This window comes from Electrona antarctica (genome assembly GCF_951216825.1).
Source record: "Electrona antarctica genome assembly, chromosome: 23".
Lineage (NCBI taxonomy): Eukaryota > Metazoa > Chordata > Actinopteri > Myctophiformes > Myctophidae > Electrona > Electrona antarctica.
In genome coordinates this window covers 13,801,200-13,822,574 of record NC_136804.1, presented here as the reverse complement: position 1 = coordinate 13,822,574, position 21,375 = coordinate 13,801,200, and the positions used below count along the sequence as shown (strand labels likewise).

Sequence of the window (21,375 nt, the reverse complement as noted above, 5' to 3'; positions counted from 1 at the left end):
TATGAATCGACGGCGTCTGTGTGAGTTCACGACCGTCTGAACAGCTCTGAAAGAGAGTGTCTCCCCTCCTGTGTCCTCCAGACGGTCTCGGAGGTCCTCGGCCCTCCTTGGGGACAAGACTTGTTTCGCGCCGGTTGCAGGTTTCACCGAGCTCCACAATGGCTCCGTACTTACAGTGGGACAAAGATGAACGACAGTGTGGTCTGAGCTCCCCGGGGACCGTCTGCATATAGCCCTCATGAGCGCCTGGGAGGATATTCCCAAAGCAAAAGGCTCCGGTGTAGAAGGAGGTACTGTCCACATACTGTACTGCTGAAGGGTGGGCAGGTGTCCAGATAGGTTGCAACATGCAAGTATTCAAATCCAAGCATGAAAAACAGGTTGATCCACGGGGGTGTAGAGAGAACACTATTTGTTAACTATCCACTGTTCTCTCTCTGTGGTTGCTTTATTGTCTGGGGCCAAGTACAGTATAAATGATAACACCACTACAAAATTGTGTTGCAGATTCAACTTTGTCAGAGATTTCTTAGATAGATTCATAGACTTGTTTGACAGCATTGTCATCAGTGCATGTTGAACTTAACCACGCCTTTCACTCCTATACACCAGACCTTTTTGCAATAAATAGCCGATCTACAAGCTCACAACGCGTCGCAGCACGAGTTGTTGTGAGCTTGTAGATCTGCTATTTTTTGGCAAAAGTTCTCCACAGAATAGGGATGCTAGGGTTGAAATGGTTAATGTAAAAAAAAGGAACTCACGCTTCTCAATTAGTAAGAAAAATCAATCAATACAATAATCGCTAAGAAGATAATTGATGAATGTACAGCCCTAAAATAAAACTGTTAATATCTCAAAGTCTGGGGTTTACGTGAGCAGAATTGATTGGCCCTGTTCGTCATCAGACAAGCAACCCAGCTCTCCTCCCATTGATTTGGAAACAGCTATATTTGTCTCTGTCTGCTCTGATTGTGGTTCAGTCTAGTGAACTTAGGGAGTTGCCTCTCTTCATGCAGACAAGTCTCAGAAGAACAGAGATTACTTATCTTGAATTCACAAGTGTGTTCTACTGTTCTACTTTGGCTGCACAGTGAGTTTGTCCAACACATTTTTTTTGTCTTTTACCTTTTGTTCCTCAATAAATAGCTACAATTACTAAAACTGCAACGCATCACAGACACGTTGTGAGCTTGTAGATCGTCTGTTTTCAACACACAGCCAAGTATAAATCAGCCATTACGACGCCATCAAGGCCTGCCAAAATTCATTTTAGTTGACTAAAATCAACGGCGGATTAAGTCGACCGAAACTAAAACATTTCAGCTAACGAAAACGTGACTGAGACCGAAAGGAATTTCATTCAAAAAGACAATGACTAAAACTACGTCAAAATGTGCTGTCAAAATTCATTGTGGTCCAGCTTCTGGCTGCTTACCGTGCATACGCTAGACTGAGTGAGATAGAGAACGACAGGGAGAAAACAAACAGGCCAGATTGTGTGAGGAGATGGCAGACCTGTGTGTGCGTGTGTGAGCGAGCGCGTGTGTGTACAGACTGTACACATACGCTTTTTCACAAGCTACATACACTAGAGAAAACCAGAGGAGAGAGGTGACGGTCAAGTGACTGAATGAAATGAGATTTCATCACCTTTCTATGGCCTTAGTGAATATCAGGGCAGGGACCCCCTCACACAAACAACACACAGTAAACACAAACACATTGTCACGTCGCCTGTGAGCTTGTGACAAATGTCACAATCAAGGAGCAGGGTGTGTGGGATTGTTTTTCATGTTGTGTGGAACGCTCAGTGTTGCTGTTGTCGAAGCGCCCGCCGCCTGTCAACCATCAGTCACCATGTGATGTTCTGGTCCAATCCCTGCTCTCCGCAGGGGAGCCGGCACAAACATGGACGGTCCACATCCAACAAAAGGAACCTTAACCCATTCCGGCCTGAGGTCGAAATTTAAAAAAAAAAGTTTTCTAAATCATGACAATTTTCTGAAAGATTTGAGGCACATTTTAACGATTTTTCAAAAATAGCAGACCTACAAGTTCATAGCGCGCCACTCGGTGGCGCGCTATGAGCTTGTAGATCTGCTATTTTTCAATAGCTAAATTATAACAATGTATGTAACCACCAAAAGGGGTTCCCGCTCAAAATGGGTTAAAGCCCCGGAAAAGGTTAGCGCTGACAGGGGGCTTAGGGGCTATACCGCCACGCTACTATATGTCTCTCTCTCTCCCCCCTCTCTCTCTCTCTCTCTCTCTCCTTGGTCAGAATCTCACATCTATCATTCTCCTCCATGGCTGTCAGCTTCTCATTTGAAGCAGGAAGTCCCACAGGGTCACTGCAACCTGTCTAGGTGTGTGCGCGAGTGTGCGCACACACCTAGACAGGTTGACGCACACTTTCATTAGGGGTACAAGTATCGATACTTTACTCGATACTTGGTACTTGATACTCGATATTTGATTATCGATAATTTATAATATCTCAAACGTATATAGCGCTTCTCTGAGTACCCAATCTGTTCTATTTGTTCTACCACCAAGAAGTGCAATTTTCATATATTGTCGCCGTCGAGCTGAAACCTCTCATCTCCATATTTTAGGTTTTTGTGTTTTGTTTTGTAAATTAACGTCCTACTTGATCATACTACACAACTACAGCGTCACAGACAAGCACCAAGAGTAGCAGATCTGCACGCTTGAAACACGAAGAGACGAAGCTTGTAGACCTGGCTGCTACTTTTGCTCTTTTTTAAATTAGAAACCTGAAAGTATCAGTGTGGGGGATATTAGGTGAATTGTCAAATTAAATGTTTATCATTATAATGTTAATAAATAGATTAGTATGATTAACCCCTCACGCCGTACTTTATACTTTGTCGTACAGTGATGTCATGCAAAACAACAAACACAAAATAACCGATCGATCAATCGGTTCAATTCCCTGTAATTCATAATCAAAATGTCTAACGTCCTGACACCATCCTTTAAAGGCAAAGGAGACCACAAAGAGAGGTAAAGAACATGACATGTATTATTGTGTTCATTTTGTATGCTATGTTGATGAATTGAATACATACTGTAGGACCACAATGGAAGCAATGGAAGTCCCCAGGACCTTTTTTGTGTCATCCCGTTAGCCCTAATGTCTCACTGTACCTCGTGCCGTTTACATTACTGACTAATACAGAATTCAATCAGTCAAACACCTTACACCACCACACAGACACCCATTCAACATGCATGCACGGCACGCACCCATGATGGGAACAAAGCCATCCCTCTTCCATACATACATACAGTACATACATGCGGTCTCGTAGTAAAGGTCATACACTGTGATAGTGCATCAGAGGTGGATAAAAGCTTCGAGTGGATACAATGGCAGTGTATAACCCATTTTGGGCGGGAACCCCTTTTGGTGTTAGCATTATGTTATGCTTTAGCTATTGAAAAATAGCAGATCTACAAGCTCATAGCGCGCCACCGAGTGGCGCGCTACGAGCTTGTAGGTCTGCTATTTTTGAAAAATCGAAGAACGACTGACATAGAAACATAGCTTTTTCAGAAAACTGTCAGGATGTAGAAGACATTTTTAGAATCTGATCTCAGGTAAAAATGGGATAAATCAGAACGCGGAGAGAGAGAGAGAGAGAGAGAGAGAGAGAGAGATAGGAGGGCTCTTCTCAACGGCTTATTGGGAAGAACCCTTATCTATAGCCAGTGTCAGGAGGAGAATAAATAAACGCTGTGGTCAGGTGTGTGTGTGACTGTGTGTGTGTGACTGTGTGTGTGTGACTGTGTGTGTGTGTGTGTGTGACTGTGTGTGTGTGTGACTGTGTGTGTGTGTGTGTGACTGTGTATGTGCGTGTGTGACTGTGTGTGTGTGTGCGTGTATATATGTATATAGCCTAAAAGTATGCGTTGTCGTACAACAGTGTCGCGTACCGGAAAAAGCTCAATAGCACATGCTCAAGACACGCTGCATCCGCAGCCATTTGTGAGCTTGTAGGTTGCCTATATTTTGGGAATGAGACACTCGGACAAAGTGAAAATTCGACTTAAATTAAAACAGGTATTTCCCGTCAGTTAGTTAGTTAGTCACCTTGTTACATCACGTGATGTCATCAATATGAAGCCCATATATGGAGATTCCTGATTTCATCAATATAGGCCAGCAACTCTACATCTGACCTCAAACCTCAAACGCTAAGATCTCCATATATGAAGCTGACCTGTTCTCACATTCCATATGTTGATCCTTCCTCTTCGATGTCTCCCTTTTGACTGATCCATTTAAGCTCTAGACGGACCTGCTCCAAAGTTATTAGTGGACCCTCATCAAACCCTGTACACTCAAGACACTGCCCCCGCTGCCACCCTTAGATCTCCATATATGGAGCTGACCTGTTCTGACATTCCATATGTTGATCTGACCTCATCAAACCCTGTACACTCAAGACACGCTCCACATATGGCCGGTACAAGCGCCAGCACTTGCCCAGCAATCTGCTGTCATCCAGGCGGATATGTTGATCTGACCCCCCATTCCAAAGCGCCAGCACTCGCCCAGCAGTCTGCTGTCACCCAGGCACCTCAGGCAAGACGTCTTACTGGTCTAAATTACATAAATTGAGCCTTTGCATATGCCTGTAAGGTCGTCGAGGCTAGGGCAAGTGCTACGGCAAGTGCATGCTTGTATGTGTGTAGCATATATCGTTGCTGTCGCTGATCTTTAACCTGCCTGATCACACAAAAGCATCAAAAGTAGTAGATACACAAGCTCGAAATGCGGTGCGAAGCTGAATTTGAATCCTGAAAAGCAGTTTTTGCTACATCAAAAGGACTGTACACTGGGGGTTAGAGACCTTTTATCAAATCTTATTGTATGTATTCATAAGACATCCATATTATACCTTATGTACCGTTATATGCATGGAAGCATGTGATAAGAATTCCCCTTAGTGAGCCATATACAGTATGTGTGTGTGTGTATATACGCCCACTGCTGATCTACATTCTTTAAAAATAAAATACATGTCAAAGTTCTAGGTGGAAGAAAAACTATTCCACTATTATTTCAATGAACTTTTTCTTGTGTGTGCGTGTGCGTGTGTGCGTGTGTGTGAGAGAGTGTGAGTGTGCGTGTGTGTGTGAGAGAGTGTGAGTGTGTGTGTGTAGTGTGTGTGTGTGTGTGTGTGTGTGTGTAGTGTGTGTGTGTGTGTGTGTGTGTGTGTGTGTGTGTGTGCGTGTGTGTGTGTGGATGTAATGAGGTCACAGTGATGCAGTACTGTTCCAGTTGGGAGAACTCCATCATGTTCAGGCGGGACAATCTGGCGGGAATACAGCGAGAGAGCAGCTGTACTACACACACGCACGCACGTGCACACGCACACGCACACAGCGCATCTGCTTATAATGTATTTAGAAAGTTGGTGTAGCATAGCATACACCTGCTTATATAGCTTATAGTGTACATAATACTGTGTCTTGTAGATCGTTGCCGTCAGGTAGAAACCTCTAATCTCCATAGTATTAACTTTCCGTGTTTTCTCTTAACACAATCAGTGCCGGAAGTCCTTCAAAATAGGAGCTCTGGGGTGCCGGAACAACATGGCCGCTTTTACTCGGAAAGCCATGACCCGGAAACAATCTACTAAATAAAGTTCACTTTACATAGCTGGCTTACATTGCGATCGTTTTAGTTTATACGATATATGATCCAAAAAGCGTTCATATTTTGCGGGAGAGACGGATGAGGAGCAGAAATGAAGCGCCAGTATATCGATCCGTTCAACACCACGGAAAGCGCCCTGGATTAGGAGAGACGAGTCATTCTTTCGACGGCTAACTCAATGATAAGCTAACATGGGGACAGAGCGGAGCATACGGTAGCCGAGAGGTGAACTGACAAATTAAAAAAAAGGGAAAAATTCGCCCCGTATCATTGAGGATGCGCTAGGACGTCCTCACACGTCTTTAGGACGCGTCGATTGGGACCCCTAGGACGTCTGGAGACGTCCTACGGACGGAATGTGTTAAATGTATGCCCTACTTGATCACACTACAGTGTCACACAACGGCATGAAAAGCAGTTTGCGACGTGTTGTGAGCTTGTAGATCTGCTACCTTTGATGCTCTTGAATTTTAATCCTGAAAAGTTTTTGGACATATGAGGTTTCCACCCCACAGAGACGATATGACCAAAGCTTTGCAGCTCTAACTGGCAAAATAATAATAGCTGATCTACAGAGATTATGTAATAATTGAGAAAGGCCTATACGGCATGCTGTGCGGCAATAAACAAGTGGACTGCCACAGGGTGGCGATAGAGGCCAGCTAGCCGTGGCCGCGCATAATAGTGCAGATTACCGTGTATGTTTTCACATCCGGGTTCCTCACTCGCAGACCTCCCTTGTAAGAAACGGCTTCTGTTAGTAGTCGCTCACAATGTTTATCTTTCGCCAGAAACGTTAATATGTCAGGAGCGATGGGATGAAAAATCACAGATCACATGATCACCATGAATGATCACTACGGACAGCGCTCGTAGTTTCAGAGATAACAGCCAAAGAAGATCCTACTTTTAGTGGGACCCTATGGGATGCACGTACACTTTTCCTTGTGCTGGGAGTGATGAAGGCGTTGCATAGCAACCGGATCAGTGTTCAAAGTTGATTTTCAACAAGACAGTTTCATATCGATAAAGTACAAGTACATTACTTGACAGTTGGATTTTAAATTACGGAATATTCCGTCAAAGGCATCCAATTGGTTAAACAGCGACTTCGTGACACGGACACGCCTCCTTTGCAGCGTAGCTTTGTGTATCCTTGGTATCTGCCAGCGTGGAAAAGAGCATTAGAACAACCATCCATTCCCAGCATGGCCGACTATATAACTACACCATATTGTGGCTGTTGGACAGAAACCTTGCATGTCCAGAATGCAGCTTTATGTATTAAAAATCACACCCATGTGAACTGAGTGGTGCAAATCCCCCCCCCCCCCCCTCTCTCATTAGCAGGCAACAGTGCATCTCTCTGTCTCTGTTTCTGCCACACCAGCGTCCCTACTGGTACTCACACATGAGTCACACACATTAACACGAGTCACATAGGTTAACACGAGTCACATAGGTAGGTGAACACGGACATTGCTGCTCCTTGGAGTGGTTGCACCACTCAAAAAAAGACTGTTGAAAATGTATGCCCTACTTTAGCATAAAGAGTGTCGCACAATAGTGGAAACTTTTCGTTTTCACACCAAAAAAATAATAAGCGAGTACTTTTCACAATGTTAAATGGTTTCAAAAATAATTATAGAAAAGAACGGACATATTTGGGACATCATTGGACATAATGAGTTCTCCACCCGACAGCGACAATTAGATATATTATCAACCCCATCACCATGTAGACATTAGGACTAATTTGAACACAGATAAATCAGACAATTAACCCATTTTGGGCGGGAACCCCTTTTGGTGTTAGCATTATGTTATGCTTTAGCTATTGAAAAATAGCAGATCTACAAGCTCATAGCGCGCCACCGAGTGGCGCGCTATGAACTTGTAGATCTGCTATTTTTGAAAAATCGAAGAACGACTGACATAGAAACATAGCTTTTTCAGAAAACTGTCATGATTTTGAAGACATTTTTAGAATCTGATCTCAGGTCAGAATGGGTTAAGACATTCTAGTGTGCGTCGCCGCTCATGCATGTGTGTGTGTTGAGGGGAGAGATCTCTCATACTTCATAAGAGAGCTGGTAGAATATCATATCAAATGTTAATTCCATCAGTTACGGCTATGGCCCAATCTACTACAGTACTAGGACCTTTTTTTCTATCTCCTGTGGGCATTTTCAAGTTTGAAGAAATCAAAAGGGCTGTGAGACAAGATGTCTTGCTCTTATTATTTACCCGAGGCCAACAGATAACATCTTATCTCTCTGCTGCCTTTCTGTCATAGCAGAGACTGTATCCATATAATACACCATCCCTGTGGCACTGCTCTGTGGGCTTGTAGGTCTGCTATTTTTTAGATATTAACTCAACATAACTCTATACAACTCTAAACCTAACCTCTAAATCAGTGTTTCTCAAGGTGGGGTCCGGGTACCACCCAGGGGTGGGGTCCTTGATGGGAGTTCCAGGGGGAACCAAATGGACCATTATGGGGGTCTGTAACTCTCTCAGAGTTAATTAGGGTTCATTCGGTTCCATTTGTACACTCTCAGTTGAATTAACATTGATTTTGCAATATAAATTGGGGTCCCAGAGTTAGAAATGCCATTGAATGAGGGACTGCAGACTAATGCATGTCAAACTGGGAGTCCTTGAAATTAAATTGGTTGAGAATCACTGCTAGAACCGTCAAAGTCTTCTGTTATGGTGGACCCTGGCATATCTCTTCAAATGGGGGTCCGCGGGCTAATCAGTGTCAATTTGGGGGTCCTTGACATGAAAAAGGTTTTGGAACAACTGCTCAAAATGTCGGGGTGCATACTTAGTTTAGACTAGTCATTGGTTAGACATGGGTTAAGGTTAGGTTTAGGTGTGCTGCCCCGTGGGAGGTTAGGTTTAGGGTGAGGGTTTGAGATAGATTGTAGTTGTAGGACTAATGACTGGTCTAACCAATGACAATGTCTAAACCAAATACTGTCTAAACTAAGTACTGCACCCCAAAATGTCCAATTCTAACCATTTTAATTTTCCCAACTCAAATACATTTTAAACAACCATTTATCTTGTGAGCAGCCATCAGGATAATTATTGTCCTCACAATTCTACTACCTACCACCCCCCCCCCCCCCCCCCCCCCCCCCCCACACACACACACACACACACACACACACACCTGAGTGATGAGCAAAACCAGTGAAACGACGGTTGTCAGATTTCTACGAGAGAAATTAGCAACCAGATCTATGAAAACAATCTCAAAAGAAAAAACTATATACTGTGTTATATGCAGTGATGTAGTAATGTAATGAGTCCCGGGATGCAGGGGTGGTCTTTTAGATGAGTCCCAGGGACATTTGATGAGTCCCACTTCAGCGACGTTTAAGAGTCATATTTTGCCATTTTTACAAATTGCAGCATTTAACTCCCATTTCATCTTATATGGTTATAATGTGGTTATATTCATGTAGAAAACGAAGAAGAAATTATTATTATAACTAAAGCTAGCAAAATAAATTATAATAAAAAAAAAAAGCTCTACATTCATACTACATACATATTTCATATGATTTTGGCTATATGAAATCTATAATAATTCTGCCAGTTTTAACTGTTAATAAATCTTTATGTTGTTTTCATGACACATTACACAATACATACAAAATAAAAATGAATGCTACAAAACTAACCTGGAGATTAAGTAGAAGCAGTCATGTGATGATGTTAGATTTAGAAAATAGGGTTGCTAATATTTTTTGTTGCCCTGCAGTTGGTTTTGGCACTTCTTTTTTTGGGGGGTGTGGGGGGGGGGCATGTTAATGTGTGGTGGCACCGGTCCACAACGCACAAAATACAACAGTGTCGGCGTTTGTTACAGTACACAATGTGTGTTTCCCATTCAATCGGGTCTACTCTGTTTGTCATGCTCAAAAATGTTCGCCTGTCTTTCTGTCGGAGGCAGCGCCGTGCATAGATATATGGCGCCGTGTAGATGAGAGAGTTGCGACAACCCCGTTCACTGTTTATTCACAGAGCTTCATGAGTCACTGAACGGTATGTTGTCGTCACTCTCTCTCTCTAAACGGCTCTGGTCTCCAGGCTGCGCTCCGCTCAGCGCTCGTCTCTGAGCAAGATGGTGGCGCCCGTCAGACTGTGTTGTTGTTAGTTACAAACTAGTGGTTCTACAACGAGTCCTACGTGGATTTTATCGTTTATAGCGTAGGATGAGGTCGCATGCGGCCATGCAAAATGATAGTGTCCGTAGATTATTTGTTTTACCGCAATTTTTTTCCGCGATTTTTTTTTCACGTGGATTATTATTACTGTACGCTGAGTACAGTAGTGCATCCCGTGGACGCAGAGGTTTTGGTGAAGTGCGGCCCAAAACTATAAAGTGCGTTTTGGGACGCAAAACGCACCCTATTTACATCACTGTATATGTGCTATTTTCAACACCAAATCTTGGTGAAAAAGGGTCCCTGGTACAAAATGCTTTCAGGTGGGGATGCGTGGACAATTACATGTTCATTTGATTTAAGGAACATTTAGGAAACAAGCCCAAATAAGCAGCTACACACACACACACACACAACCCACAATTTCAAATATTTACAATTGATTTTACAGAAAAACAAGCCCAAAGCCACTTATAATAAGCAGACATGGCAACACTGGGTACTGTACACACGCCATGCACAGATACACAATCCCACGCGCCTCGACGATGAGCACACCCAGTGAAACCCAATAAAGATCCGTGCTCAGATCCCTCCTCGCAACACCAGACCTTCCCACCATTTCATTAGGACACACACACGCCCTGCACGCGCGCCCCCACCGGCCTAATCCAATCACAAGTCTAGCTAATGCACCCTCCCGTAATCCAATCACCCAATCACGGCTCTCCGAAGCCAGGAGCACCCGCGTCACGTGACTGCCTGCACGCAACGCATGTTAGCTCGACGCTCGCTATAGCAGTTAGCGCCGGTGTAATGCTATTGCACTGCACTTTTTTCCCCCTCCCTACGTAATGCGATTTGGGGGGGGAAGTCTCGGGTCCAAGCTTCCTCAGTCTATGGCTATAAACCCCAGCGGGGCTAGGCTAATCACTTTCCAGCATTTCTGAGGGAGACAATGATCCCGGCGTTAGCGCGGGCTAATGACGAGCTAACGCAATTAGCCTAGCCTCCCAAGAGGAGCCCCGCCAGAGCCTGGGACCGGCCTCCACCCACCTCCTGTAGGCTCCTCATCCACTCTCTCTGCATTACTATGGAGCCTAATGGCCTCTTATTAACTCATTTTGGGCGGGAACCCCTTTTGGTGTTGGCATTATGTTATGCTTTAGCTATTGAAAAATAGCAGATCTACAAGCTCATAGCGCGCCACCGAGTTGCGCGCTACGAGCTTGTAGGTCTACCATTTTTGAAAAATCGAAGAACGACTGACAGATGTAGCTTTTTCAGAAACCTGTCAGGATGTAGAAGACATTTTTAGAATCTGATCTCAGGTCAGAATGGGTTAAGAAGACAGATGGAACACGGAGGGGAGCGTCTTCTTTAGTTACATGTATGTGCGTGTCAAGCTAGGGCTTAATGCGCTGCGCACACGACAGGTTGGATACTTAATACAGCCGCCCCTGGTAATAACCATACGGATGGAGAAAGGATTTCCGGACGCCGGCGCGTCTTACGGTGTTCCGCAAATACGTCTCAGAGTTTACAGTAATGTTGCTCTTTGTTGAGGCGTGGAAGTAAGTGGCAACCCATGTGAGCCAATCAGATAACAGCAACATTATTGGGTCCGGGCCGCCGCTGTGGTGGTCCGGGCACCCCCTGGCAGATTTTTTTTCTTTTACAGAATGGCTTTCCCAGATTCCATGTATGTGTCACATTGCGCTGTGTGAACTTGTGGATCTGTAAGCTTGTAGATCTGCTATTTTTGAAACGACTAAATTGTGAACTGGCCATTCAGCATTTAGGTTTGGCACTGTAAGTATATTTTACTAATATGCTTGTGCGCTTGTGGTCGTGCATCAATCGTACCAAAACACAGATGTTGAATGGCAGCCAATGACTGGCTGCCATTTCATTTATAGAATGCTATGTCATTGACCTAAATGGCGTTATAATAACAAGATTAAAAAAGGTTATGTGCTGTATGCATGAGAAATTACTTTGGGCAGGTGGAACACTTTAGTTAAACTTGCAAAGTGACGCATTACTTTACCTGGGTCACATCTTCTGATAGATGCACTCGAATGTTGACATGAAATATTAATCCCGTCCAGTGTTTCATCAGCACGATCGTGACGAAATAGGACAGCTTGTTGTGACGCATCTGATCATTAACACATGGTGAGACTAAGGCTACCATAAAGATACCAAGGATTAGACACCAGTGATGTCACTGTTACGCAACACAGAAGTAGCGCAGCCGTTTATAAACCACAGTGGCATGACGTCACGGACGAATCCTTGGTATTGTTGGTACCTGTATATGTTCATGTATATATGTATATGTTCAAACTCAAATCAGTGAAACCCCACTTGAAGGAACCCAAGTACATGCAAATTCCTATAGAACGCTGAGGGGTCGTATTTGTCGTTACCGTGTGCACCACCAAAGGCCCAAGACTTACTTGAACTTAGCGTTGACTTGGTCCGCAGCCTTGTGATAGTTCTCTGTGGTGACCTTGTAGAACTGAGCACTCTGGACAGAGAGAGAGAGAGAGAGAGAGAGAGAGAGAGAGAGAGGTAGAAATGGATGAAAATCTGAGCAATCTGTTTCATAAAACAGTAACGACAGGCTACAAGACATGAAGATACAAACAAACAGCCTGTCACTTGTCGCTGCGTGACGAGCTACGAAACAAGCTACAAAGACAAAGTTCATTAATCAATCATGATGTTGTTACACGGTTTCCACTCTCTCTACAGTCCCTGCTTGTAATGGGAGAAAAAAACTCATGCTTGCCGTCAGCCTGTATAGCCAGCCTCTAAAGCCTTTATTACTGTTGCTGTCAGAAACCTCTTATCTCCATATTCTAACTTTGTGTTTTGTGTGATTTATTTTGTGAATTCACGCCCTATTTGATATTACTACAGCATCACACAAAAGCATGTAGATCTGCCATTTTTGCCATTCATGGAATGTATTTTATCATTTCAAAATGCTTGATTCAATGTTTGAATTTTGTTAATTTCTGAAAATGTTGTGGTCAAGAAAAACAAGCCAATAAGTAGCAAAAAGTATTTCCATCTCCGACATCTTCTCCGCCTTTACATGGGAACTGTTAAGGTTCTTTAAACCACTTAAACCCTATATGTAACTGACTGGAGTCCCCCAGGGCACTATACCCCTCCTGTTTACGCTCCACACCAAATAACTTCGGTGAAAATATCCCGATTTACAAGCTCTCATGTGGTTTGCAAACACTGACACACAAGTCCACCTACAGCAGCATGAGCCCAACTCCAAAACCCATTAAAATGTCACGGAGGGTGGATATCGAGGCCACAGTACTATGAAAATAAAAGCCATATTTAGGCATTTTGTACTTATTCGTGATAGGAGAGTAGAAGTAGTACTGCAGATATAAATACATCAGGAAGTTGAGGGAAGAGTGGGGAACACACACAGGTCTCCAGTAGTAATCAAATCATCAGACACAAGCAGGACATGGCGATTGTTTTCCCTTCCAATGCACCAACCGGTAAGCCAGTGGTGAGGCCCGTGTGCACGGAAAGTAGTCCGTTTTTTTATGAAAAGACTGATGCGTATGCGCGCGTCCGTGCGGTGGTCTTAACCCATGTTGACCTGAGATCAGATTCTAAAAATGTCTTCTACATCCTGACAGTTTTTTGAAAAAGCTATGTTTCTATGTCAGTCGTTCTTCGATTTTTCAAAAATAGCAGACCTACAAGCTCGTAGCGCGCCACTCGGTGGCGCGCTATGAGCTTGTAGATCTGCTATTTTTTAATAGCTAAAGCATAACATAATGCTAACACCAAAAGGGGTTCCCAAACTTTTCAGGCCGCTACCGCCCAGCGCATGGCGCAAAATTAAATAATCAGGACGAGTATACCTGTCAAAAGTGATCAAACCAGTTAAAAAGGCCTCGGAAGTCATTAAAATGTAACTTTAGAAATGTGCAGAAACCCTGTACTGTATGTAGGTTTGTTTACTGTTGAGTGAGAAAACAGAAAACAATGTTGCACATTAAGCTAATCATCCTGGGACCCCCAGCTTGGGAACCACTGATGTTATGGAAGAAAGACAATATAATTTTTTTTATCATCTGCAGGAATGGTAGAATGGTAGAATGCAGAATTTGTCACTTCACTTAACTCATTCAGGCCTGACGTCGAAATTAAAAAAAAAAAGTTTTCTAAATCATGACAATTTTCGGAAAGATTTGAGGCACATTTTAACGATTTTTCAAAAATAGCAGACCTACAAGTTCATAGCGCGCCACTCGGTGGCGCGCTATGAGCTTGTAGATCTGCTATTTTTCAATAGCTAAATTATAACATAATGTTTAAAACGCTAACGCTAACGTGACATGGATGCGTTCCAGGTCTCAATGGATTAAAACCTGTATTTATTCTCGAAAGACATTGAGGTCACCCTCATTTGCAGTGTCGTCGAGATACACCTAATACAATATTTCAAAGCAATAAACAAAGACAGAACAGCATTCTCACACAGAACAGTGTGAGAATGCATTATTTTATTTGCCTCCTATATCTCTAGTGTGTGTGTGTGACGTGTGCGAGCGTGTGTGTGTGCGCTTCTGTACGCGCGTGTGTGCGTGTGCGTGTTTCTCCCCTGACAATAACCCGTTGTAATAGCAGGTACCAATCCTGTAAGGTTCATCAGGGTCACTAGTCAACAACATCCAGAGACAGCAGCCATCACCCCCATGGTGACCCTTCCGCCAAATGAACCCGCAGCACCACAGCCATGGAGTACATCCTCAAACCCCGGCCGTATAACGGGCCGCTACGGTGCTCAAGGAAGCAAGGGTTTTGTCAGCCTTTTAGTGGGCCCTTATGCACGTTTATGACGGATCTGAAAGGAGCTCTAAAGTGTGATGGATGGCTCCGAGTCAGAGAGGAGGTATAATCCTGGATGAAGAACATGTCTTCTGGGTACGTATACGGTACATGGTACTTCTAAAGATTAATGTATTGATGCTTTGGAGTCGGGAGGAGGTGTTAATCCTGGAGGAAGAAAATGTCTTGCTCTGGGATACGCACGGTAAAGACAACATGGACGTTCTAAAGATTAATGTATCATGCAAGTACAGAGTAGAAAGTACTGTAATAGAGATATATTGAATGAAAGAGAATAGGGCAGGAACTATCGACTATGTCCTTAGATATTATTCTATCAATTACTATTTTCAATTATCCAAGAAGAGCGTTTTTTTTGCTTATTTTATTTTTCATATATCAACGAATAAATCACTTCACTTCACAATCGATTAAACAGACTTTTTTTCTGGGACACACAGCGGCGTTGCGTGTCAGCATTGTGTGAAGAATGAAGATGTATGAATCAGGGTTTAGTTCTTTAATCCATTGAGACCTAGAACGCATCCATGTCACGTTAGCGTTTAACCACATTAACCATTAACCCATTTTGGGGCGGGAACCCCTTTTGGTGTTTTAAACATTGTTATAATTTAGCTATTGAAAAATAGCAGATCTACAAGCTCATAGCGCGCCACCGAGTGGCGCGCTATGAACTTGTAGGTCTGCTATTTTTGAAAAATCGTTAAAATGTGCCTCAAATCTTTCCGAAAATTGTCATGATTTAGAAAACTTTTTTTTAAAAATTTCGACGTCAGGCCTGAATGGGTTAAGAATCAGTCAGTCAGTGACGTGGTCACTTTGTCTTTGTCTTGTCAGAGGTGAATACCCTTGCGGCCTATAGGTTGAACGTCGGCGTATTACGGCTGTACTCAAAACAAAGTAAATGTGCTAAATGTATTGCAGTGCAATGCGCTGTGCCCTCCTGTAGACGTCTTGCGGGACGGGACATCCATCATAGTTGAGAACGGATCAATAGGAATGAACAGAGCTGCTGAGGCGATCAATAGTGGTGTGTTACAGCAGTGGTTCTCAAGTCCCCACAGTCCCCACACCTAGATTCATAATGTACCCATTTCCCTTCCTAGAAATGTGCAATATTTAGTCAAAAGTACAATATTTCTCTTGTAAAGAGAACACACACACACACACACACACACACACACACACACACACACACACACACACACACACACACACACACACACACACACACACACACACACACACACACACACACACACACACACACACACACACACACACACACACACACTCTGCTTTAAAGACAAAGCACATGCTAGCACCAAATAACAATAACTGTCATCTTTATGTGGCTATTATTAGTTCCTGGGAATTCGTGCAGCAGATAGAGCTCGTTTTATGTCTGAGATCTACTCTGGAGTGTGGCGTAACAAAGACACATTTATTTGAGAAGGAAGCACTTACTAGCATTTACTAGGAAGCACTGAGTCAAAATAGTAACATAGATTGTCACACAAACATTATGACAGGATGGCGAGATGGCCTAGTGGTTAAGGCACATACCACATAATAAGGGCTCTATATACGCCTGACAGGCGAGCCGTGGGTTTGATTCCTGAGCCCAACAACCTTTGCTGCGTGCCACTCTGTGTCAGAGTGTCTCCTGTCACTCTCCACTGTACCATCCAAATAAAGTTGCGAGTTCGATTCCCGAGCCAAAGACATCAAATCCCAGAAAATATCTTTAAAAACATGCACGCACACGTGCGCGACTATAGTCTCGGATCGAGTGGCTACTTTTCTAAAAACAGACAAAGAAACTGATGAAGGCAGAAAGAAAAAGATTATTTACCGATAATGACATGACTGTTTCTGGTGTGTGGAGATTGACAGACAGACAGACAGACAGACAGACAGACAGACAGACAGACAGACAGACAGACAGACAGACAGACAGACAGACAGACAGACAGACAGACAGACAGACAGACAGACAGACAGACAGACAGACAGACAGAGAGAGAGAGAGACAGACAGAGAGAGAGAGAGACAGAGAGAGAGAGAGAGAGAGAGAGAGAGAGAGAGAGAGAGAGAGGAGAGTTTAAGTTGTGTCTCCGCTTGGAATACTAAGTGTGAGCTAATAATACCTGTTTAAATGGCAGAGGTGGCACTAATCAGTGCTCTAATCCAAACAGGGGCACAAAGGCCATGCATGACAGTGATTGCATGCACACACACACACACACACGCACGCACGCACGCACGCACGCACGCACGCACGCACGCACGCACACACACGCACAACAACCGATCCTGCTGAAAATGTTAACGGACACACATACACGATCACAATCACTCCCACACTAAATGTGCTTGCACACACGGACGCACACACGCGAGCACACACATGATCTAGATTACCAATTTGTGGGGTTGTTGTGTGTGATTACAGAGTGGGCCTCAAATCGCAATTTCCTGCAACTCCCTGAACAAATTCAGAGCTGTCTGTTAGTCCAAATGAGAGAGAGCTGCCCTCAGTTTGGCAATAAAAAAAATGAACAAAAACATAAAAAAAAAACACAAAACAAAACAAATATGGTTGTGGAAACCTTGTTCAGGATATGGAAAAAGGAACGTTCCAATGGATCCAATGTATTAATTATTTAGTCTCAAGTTCATATTTCTTTATTCCACAATTTTGTAACCCATTTTTCCTGGGGGCTACACTCCCTCTGCCAACCTGGGGAGAGCCCCAAACTGAAGCTCATGCTTCTTTCAATGCATGAGGAGTGAGCAGGCCGCTTCTTATCACCTGAAAGGGGGGGTTGGGGGGGGGGGGGGGTGCCCCGGTAGGACGTAGCACATGTAGCGTGTGGAAGGAACACGTTATTCCAACCAGTTCCAACAGTTCCTGTGATCAGCATCTGCTCCAAGGATATCGCCCAAAAGGTTTCTACCCGCCAGCAATGATTATACTCATTAACGCAGTTACGCATTAAAAAAAATCACACCCGTGTGAACTGAGTGGTGCAACTTCCCCCCTTACACTCCCCCCCCCCACCCCCCCACCCCTCTCTCTCTCGCTCTCATTAGCAGGCAACAGTGCAGCACTATTTCTCTCTCTGTTTCTGGCACGACAGCGCCCCTACTGGTACTCATGAGTCACACACAAACATAGGTTAACACGAGTCACATGTGTCACACAGACATTGCTGTTCCTTGGAGTGGTTGCACCACTCAAAAATCACACCTGTGTGAACTGAGTGGTTCTACTTCTGAAATTAAATTAAATTGAGCACACAAGTGTCCCCCTTTGTTTCTCCCCTTGTTCCAGTTGCCTTGTGACAGGCTTTTTTAGCTCATCCGGAGGCAAATAGGAGAGCCAGCGGGGGGGATGGGGGGTGGGGTGTCATAGACAAATGAAGTCATTATTGCTAATGCACTCCAGCGATATGGAGAAGATAACGTTCTCAACACAGACACCCAGGACTCAATTCAGACTAGAAAACACCCCTGGTTTTTAATGAGTGGAAGACAAATAAAACACAGTGCTTAATGGCTTCACTTCTCTTATCTGTTGCCGAGCAGGAGGGCGACGAATGTGGAGGAAACCCCTGCCATGGCAGCCATTACAACACTGCATGCACCTATATGGCACCTATATGGTAACACACCATTACAACACTGCATGCACCTATATGGCACCTATATGGTAACACACCATTACACAACACTGCAGTATGCACCTATGCACCAGAGTTAGTGTCGAAGTGTCCTTGAGCAAGACACTGAACCCCAAATTGCTCCCGATGTGCTGGCTAGTGCCTTGCATGGTTTCTGCCGCCATCGGTGTATGAATGTGTGTGTGAATGGGTGAATTGATGCACAATCTATGTAAAGCGCCTTGGATAAAGGCGCTATATAAATGCACCATTTACCATTTACCTATGGTAACACAATTACAACACTGCAGCATTTAGGGTTGGGATCCTTTAGGATTTTAACGACTCCCTCTTAACGGTTCCCGATTCCTTAACGCTGCCCTTTAACGTACTCCTATAGGGCAGCGGTGCCCAAAAGGTAGATTGTGATCTACCAGTGCTAGATCACAAAGGCTGTGCAGGTAGATCACAGGATCCATTTCCGTCCATGCTAAACCCCTAATACCTAAATTACTTGCCTTTTTTTTTTACTCGTTTTTGAATAGTTAAAATAGCCAATCTACAAGCTTACAACGTGTCGATGTCGATTGGCTATTTTTAACTATTCAAAAATGTTTTTCAAAATAGCAAAAACAAAGGCAAAGTAGTTTAGGCATAAGGGGTTTAGCATGGACGAGAATAGAGTCCCACGTGTCCTGCCCCTAAGAAGAGGGAAACAAAAGAGAGCACTCCTCGGAGCACAGGTCTAGGTTATTGTGGGCCAGCAATGTTCGGAATTCGCCAATCATCAGGATGGAATATGAAAAATGAGGTGGCGCAAACCTACCACACTACAAAATGTGCATGAGTTAAGACTTTCACGATGGTCATATTCACACCTATACTTCGGTAGAGTCGATGCGAATGGGCGGAAAAGTTGCATCACTTTTGCAATTTGCTGCGTTTGCCTTCACACTGTGCTGTCATCCGCAGCAATTGGAAACGCAGCAGGGACCTTTATCAGTGTGTTCAATTCATAAACTACACAGTGAAATCTATGGTGTTAAAATTATACTCTTGAGTAATAGTTTGGACGTCACGTAAAATTAGGGTAACGTAACATGCATGCAGTGTGTCGTCTGGCCGTCGGGTACTGGACCTCTCTCTCTCTCTATGCACGCACTGTTCTTTTGGGCATGGAGGCACAGCGCTGAGCGCACTGAGCGCAGACAGCAGCGCAAAATGAATCCGACCTCCAACGTTTACAAGTTTATCGAGATGAAGAAAGTCCTTAAGCTACTCCCCACACAGTGACAGTAACAGCACTCCATGTTTACACACAGACAGACAGAATATTCTGAAGGCTACACTGCAGTGTTTTTATGTGTTTCCTTATAAGCAATTGATTAATGTACTCGTGACTCGTCCTCATATTTCGATGAGGGCTTCAGTCTCCTCATTCGACCACGTCTATCCACGGTAACGGGACATCTTTGCACTGCGTAAAATATGCCTTCTCCGTCTCCAACTCTGTTTCCTCATCATTCATCCGCCACATAGTTTGCTTCATTTCCTTTATTTAGTGCGGATTGCATTCACACCTGCACCAAATTAAAATCAAGTGCGATTGGAAGCGAAGCAAAACCCCCGTTTTTTTTTTGCAAAGTAGAATGCGGTTCTTTGATTAGGATTCGAATGAGGCTTCACACCTGCCAAACGGAGTGCACTTTCCGACAATACGCAGCAGGATTTGTTTTAATCGCAGTAAAGCTTTCTGGTGTGAATATGACCTCCGTCACATTCCAAGTGTGTTTGCTTTTATATACTTACATAACACATAGGTGTAGCGAGCCTGTACACAGTATATCAAGTCATGAGAATAAAAAAAACGTTTGTGTGTGTGTGTGTGTGGTAAAGTGAGTGAAAGAGAGGACGACAGCTCAACTCCTGTTGAGGCCTTATCTGCCGCTGATAAACGTGTGCTAATTAAATTATGGCGAGGGCGTGCAGAGAGCACGAGAGGCTTTCCTGTTGCTTCAACCCGTGTGTGATAATGACCCACGCATCACAGCTGCTGAGCTCTGGCAACAGGGGGCTCCTCTCTCTAAAGGCACCTGTACAGCGGTGAATGTAAAAACTGGGGTCTTCAACATTTTTTTTTTTTTGCGGTGGGCTCCGAACCATCATGTATCTTTGTGTCCCTATGTCCCTATATCTGTCTGTCTGTCTGTCTGTTTAGGGTACCAACAGGTGAGAAAGTGGCACTGTTGAGCTTCACACGATGGGAAGCTGAGTTTTTAGTGTAACACCAGTCTTTTTCAGCACGAGTACAGGAGTTCAGTACAGTATAACAATATACTAAACTAAAAATACATAGCATGGATGCACCTGGGACGTATCCTCAGTGATGTTTCCTGAGGTCAACGGGGTTTCGGGTCTACCATACCCCTCACTCAGGCGACCCAGCCGGGGTTGATCAAATCCCGGTTTACGTCCCAGTAGCTAACCTCGATCAGTCCATCAGGGAATGAGCAAGGCCACACAATCCGTTGCTCCGGAACTACTCTGCCGGGACTGGGAGAACCAAATTCTGGCGCGTGGAAGGACTAGGCTCTGTGGGTTGACTCCTGTCCGGGCCCCTCCTACAGTACGTCTCACCAGGTCCACTCCTGCTCTCACCAGGCCCAGGACCTGTGCGTTGCACCAGACTCCCAGCACCAGGCACTTCATTCAGGAGTGGTGGATTATAATGGTCCTCCTAAAGGCCTCACCGTGGTTTGTTGGGCTTCCTCCTCACGGAGGACACAGGCTGGGGCGCTAACCCATACTGCTCACCCGGGTGCCGTCTACATTCCGGCTGTCACCCGTCTCTCCGGTGGTCACCAGACTATACCCGGTTGTCACATAGTCTATTCCTATGAGTCACTATAAATAGAATAATTCTATTTATAGTGAC

The 21,375-nt window shown here is 44.2% G+C and overlaps 1 protein-coding gene across 9 annotated transcripts in view; it reads right to left on the bottom strand.

Moving 5' to 3' along the window:
• chchd3a (coiled-coil-helix-coiled-coil-helix domain containing 3a) overlaps positions 1–21,375 on the bottom strand; it is a 137,394-nt gene that overhangs the window by 22,603 nt on the left and 93,416 nt on the right. For all 9 annotated transcript variants that reach the window (XR_013788958.1, XM_079493990.1, XM_079493991.1 and 6 more), the window contains one exon: positions 12,339–12,409. Coding sequence is in view for 8 of the 9 variants with exons in the window: in XM_079493990.1 (XP_079350116.1) it covers positions 12,339–12,409 (71 nt within the window). In the remaining variant the exon portion in view is untranslated. The remainder of the gene's footprint in view (positions 1–12,338; positions 12,410–21,375) is intronic.